The 5146-nt window shown below is 47.9% G+C and overlaps 1 protein-coding gene across 1 annotated transcript in view; it reads right to left on the bottom strand.

Moving 5' to 3' along the window:
- Positions 1-748: 748 nt before the first annotated feature.
- The window catches only part of Marcks (myristoylated alanine rich protein kinase C substrate), a 5892-nt gene continuing 1494 nt past the window's right edge, over positions 749-5146 (bottom strand). Inside the window, exon 2 of the mRNA XM_050137991.1 lies at positions 749-4289. Coding sequence (XP_049993948.1) covers positions 3447-4289 — 843 coding nt within the window. The 3' untranslated portion in view covers positions 749-3446. The remainder of the gene's footprint in view (positions 4290-5146) is intronic.

Raw genomic sequence — 5146 nt, 5'->3', positions numbered from 1 at the left:
AGAATAACGTTCTTGGGCATCATTTCAAGTACTCCAACTGAAATTCCTGGAACTGAAAGACCCATAGATTTAAATTCTGTTTGCTACAAACTGCTTTGAGTACCATCACTTGGCTGGGAAGTTGAGATGTTCAATTTGTAGAGAATGATTAAAACGGGCGACTCTAACCGCCAATCGTTACATCGTCAAGGTTAAGCACAGCTGTTTCTAACTATACACTGCACTCGCTCCAACTCCTAAGGGACCTATTTAAAGTGAGTTCAGCTGCACGTGGTGGTGGTACCTGACGTAATCCCAGCCCAGGCAGGAGTGTTGTCAGTTCAAGACCAACCCGAGTCCCATCAGGAAACCAAACTAACACAACCCTTCAGAAAGCACGGTGCCCTAACGCTTTCACCTGATCAGCAAGGTTGTTAAATTTATATCCGTATGTGGAAAAAAAACAGGAATGACTTGTTAAGTTTGACTTGTTCAATAGCTCAACGAATAAAGTGTCCATTCTAATTACAGTATCAAGCACGTCTTCTAAAATCCTAAACACCTTTAACTCTTGATTTTTTTCCCTCTAAATCTGAATTAAAAATAGAATTTGTAAAACACCCTATATAGCAGGCTTGATTATATCAGTTGGTAAAACTTTATTTTACAAGCAATAGGAATCGGATCAAATGATGATTATAATCCAGTGTTTTATGACCACAGAAATGCCACTGTGCACACTGCTAATACAGACTTAATAACACGATACTGAACTGTACAAGAGTTATTTATTTTCCTTAATCTCAAAGCTATTTTTAGTAGTACAAAAAAGCCATAGTAACATCTTATTCCATTAGAAAACAACAGGATGTACAAAACTTTGGATGAAAAGTATGTCAAATTGCATTTAGTCACTTGGAGGAAAATCCGCCACTCCATCAATACCACCCAGAGTATTTTAGGCAGTGATTAAAATCAAAATAATGCATTTTAATAAACCCCAGCTGTTAAAAGAACCTAGCAATATAGAATCATTTTTCTACACAGTATTCTTCACTAATCACTTCAGGAGTTATTTTTCAAAACTCATTTCAGTTGAGTCCTACGACATGCCAGGCACCATACTTGGCCAACTAGGGATTTTCAAACAAGTTGGTTAAAGTGGGAAAGACCCACAAATCAGTCCTTTGGTTACCAGGTTTGACTTTAATCTTCCAAAACTCAGGATCAAGTTTCCTCTTTCCAAATGTTACTTGGTTTCATTAGTGGGAAGGGTGTTTAGGAAGAAAAGGAACCATTAAATGTGTTCCGTCATCTCAATTATAGGAGCGTTATCGAAAAGCTAAGCTATTATTCTTTATTAATACGATGTAATCTTGAGGTGCTACCACAGGTGTGGTTCAGCTTTATCCTGAACCCCACCCTGCTCAAGAACAGCACAACAGGTGGACTATTTTGCATTTAATATAGCAACAGCCATAACCTCAATCAGTTCGGGTCCAGTAAAAATATCTAGTTATGAGATGGAAAAAAAAGCATAAAATAAACTAGTAATAATTAATATGTAAAGAAGCATCTTTTCCTTTTGAAAAACAAGATGCTGACAACTGATTTTTAAAAAAAAGCTTGCAGCTATGCAGATGGCCCATACATCGACAATGCTGTCCATTCAACACCATTACTTCCATATAGAAACCTATTTCTTAAAGTGTAGCGCATCATTTAGGCAATAATTTGAAAATTAGCCAAATGCTAAGTCTTACACTAGCAGGTCACATACCACCAACATTTAAACATGTGCAGCCATCTTTTCATGACTTATGTGCAGCCTAAACTCACCACTTGGATTGATCAAAGAATTTAAGTTTCTGGACCTGCATGACAAGGAAATGGTTTATGAAATAGTCTCATAAGACATTCTAGTCTTAGGGTCGAACCACTTTCGTCTTACATGACTTAATCTGGCATGCTATAACTACAGAGAAAGTAACTGTCAACTTTTAAATGCAAACTAAAAGCAGATACGTGGTAACAACTGACACAGTAGATCTCCCTACATATGTAATCTGACGCTGATTTATGATTTCAGAGCTTGAAAAACGTCACATCAGAAACCACAACCGAATGTACTCGATGGCATGCAAGGTCTTCCTAAAAATTAACCTAAGACCTAGACGTCAGTTTCAGAACATAAAAAAACACAACAAATTTGTACATTTTATTCACATTTATTTTTTTTTGCTTTTAGTGTGCTCACAGAAAATTAGAACACCTTAAGCAGGAGTTGAATAGCAATGTCTGTAAGGAAAGTTACATTCCAGCTCTACGCCCAATTGGTCACCGCTCCTCCAGTATTTACAAAACACGATAGACGAGATGCTACACAAAACCATCGCATCTGAAGATTTGTTTTTCTTTTATTCTCAAAGACAACTGGAAAAGAAAGCATTGTCTGCTGTAATCAAAAAACATACCACAGTATAAACAGTAACCATTCCACTTATCACAGCTTGGTTGAGTTTCAAATTCGTGTTTAAAAGGTCCAAGATGACTGAAGTTTTACAAAAATGGGCAGGGCGGAGAGTTGCAAACTTCATGTGCTTCTGAAGGATATCAAGATTTGTTTTTATACAATAGTCACAGTTAAAAACACCCTGCTGGTAATACATAATTACACTTTATTAAGGTCATAACCAGCAATAAACAATAAAGCCTATACAACTTGTAATTCTACGTAATCACTGACTGGTACAGCTAACATGGGATAAGCAAGAAGTTCCTATCGTTTAGATGAACTCCTAACACTATGATCTTTTTGTTTTTTAAATCTGGGTATTGGTGTTTTTATTTTTTTTCTCTTTCCTTCTTATTCAAAAACTTGTAGTGTTGTAAACCTGCCTCACAAAATACATCGTAATAATTTTTCTTTAAAAAAACAAAAACAAAAAAACCCTAAGCCTTTTACAGCATCATCTCTAGTGGCATATTATCTTGGCAATGTTGTGCACTGCTTCAATTTCCCATAGTGGCCCCTATCACTTCATTTGCTATTCCTTTTTGACCCACCCATCTCCTTCATATATGGGCATGTCCATAGATTTGACAAAGAAAGTTTACATTTTTTTAATAAAGATGCAAAGTATGCAAAAAACATTAATACTGATGCAAAAAAAATTAAAAATAAAGAAAGAAGAAAGAAGGCAGAGGAAGCTGTCTACACTGTCCTCGACCTGTCGGAATGGTGGTAACAATGCTCTGAGATGGGATCTGTGGGAAAGGGGGCTAAAAAAAAAAAAGAACGAACAAAATTTGCTGCTTAAAAAAAATGTAAAATTTAAAAAAAAAAAAAAAGGACATCTTTAAAAATCAATCCCTGGTTGTAGACAAGTTCTCCAAAACCAGTACCTGGCACCACTCCAACAAACAAACGAAGGGAAAAGTTCTTCGATGACGTAAGAGGCTCGCGCTTACTCGGCCGCGGCGGGAGCGGCGGACTCCTCCGGACTGCACTCGGGCTGCGGCTCCGGCGACGCGGTGGGGGCCGCGGAGGCCGCGGCTTCCTCGACGGGCGCCTCCTGCTCGGGCCCGGCGGCAGAGGGCGCATCGCCCCCGGTGGTGGCGGCGGCGGCGCTGGGCGCGGGCTCCTCGGCCTTCTCCCCCGCGGCCTCCGATGGCTCCTCGGCCGGCGGCTCCTGTGTCGCCGGCTGCTCGGGCTGCTCAGGCTGCTCGGCCTCCGCCGCCTCGGCCTCCCGCGCTTCTCCGCCCGCCGCGCCCTCGGCGCCCGCCCCGCCCGCCTGCTCCCCCGGGGCCGCGCCCGCCTCGCTGGTCGCCGCAGCTGCTGTCGCCTCGTCCTTGGCGCCTTCGGCGGCGGCGCCCTCGGCTTCAGCGCCCTCGCCCGCCTCCTTCTTGTTCTTCTTGAAGGAGAAGCCGCTCAGCTTGAAGGATTTCTTGAAGGAAAAGCGCTTCTTTTTTTTTTTCGGGGTCTCGCTGCTGGGCGACGGCGCGGCCCCGTCCTCCGCCTTGGGCGACGACGTGGAGGAGGCGGAGGCGGCCTCGGCCTCGGCGGCGGGGGACCCGGGCTCGGCGGGCTCGGGCTCAGCGGCCTCCTTCTCGGCGGCGCCTGCACCCGGCTCGGGGGCCGCCGCGGCCGCCTCATCTTTGTCGGCCGCCGAGGGGGACGCGGCGCCACCGCCCGCAGGCTCCTCCTTGTCGGCGGCCGGGGCGCTGCCGTTGGCCTGGAGTTCCTCCTTGGCGCCGGGCTCGGCGGCCGCGGGCGACGCGTCCCCGTTCACTTTGACGTGGCCATTCTCCTGCGGGGCAGAAATAAAAACAAAAAAACAAAAACCGAGAGTGTCACACGGAGCGGAGCGGCCGAGGCAGTGCGGTCCCCGCCCACCCGGGACCAGCTTGGGAAGGGACCCGGCCGCCCGACGGCACACTCGGCACGTGCCCCGCTGGCCGCGGCGGGAGAAAGGACACCGGGTGTCCAGATTCCCGGGGTTTCGGAGAGGAGCCCACGAGTCCGGGGCGAGCCACTCTCCCGGTTTGCAGCAGGTTCCCCATCCCTCCCGCCCCGAAGGACCGGAGCCCCCTGGGCCTCGGGCCGCGCGTCCCGGGCTCGGCGCCGGCAGGGGGCGCTGCGCCTCCATCGCACCGAGCCGGGCGCCGGCGGCCGACGGGCGCTCAGGGGCGGGGCCACCCCGCCCTGCCTAGCCGGGCCCTGCCCGCAGGCCGAGGCGCCCCCGAGCCCGGATCGTGCAGCCCGGGAGTCGGCAAACAAAGCTCAGGTGGCTGCTGGTCGGCCTCTCCGAGGCTCTGAAACCAGCAGGGCCGGGGGAAACCCATTATTTCTGAAGTCTCGGCCCTGCTTCCACGCCCACCTTCGCCCATAATTCTGCAAATCGGGGCGCGCCCGGGCAGCTCCTTTTGCATTTTTGAACGGCTTTAAAGCCTCTTGAAAGAGCCGGTCTTGCCCCGAGTCGATTTAGATCAGGCGAAAGCCACACGGCCTTTGCTCTAGGAAAAGAGGCGTGGTGGGTGCCTGGTGTTTGTGAAGCAGCCAGCCATGGCCGACCTCTTTAGCCCACCCAACCATGGCTCGTGTTTTCTCTCTCTCTCTCTCTCTCTCTCTGTCTCTCTCTCTCTGTCTCTCTCTCTCTCTCTCTCT

Source organism: Alexandromys fortis, unplaced genomic scaffold (assembly GCF_014885135.2).
Source record: "Alexandromys fortis isolate MF-2015 unplaced genomic scaffold, M_Fortis_MF-2015_v1.1 scaffold_14, whole genome shotgun sequence".
Taxonomy (NCBI): Eukaryota; Metazoa; Chordata; class Mammalia; order Rodentia; family Cricetidae; genus Alexandromys; species Alexandromys fortis.
Note: the sequence above shows the minus strand (reverse complement) of the source record. Positions and strands in the feature narration are given on the sequence as shown.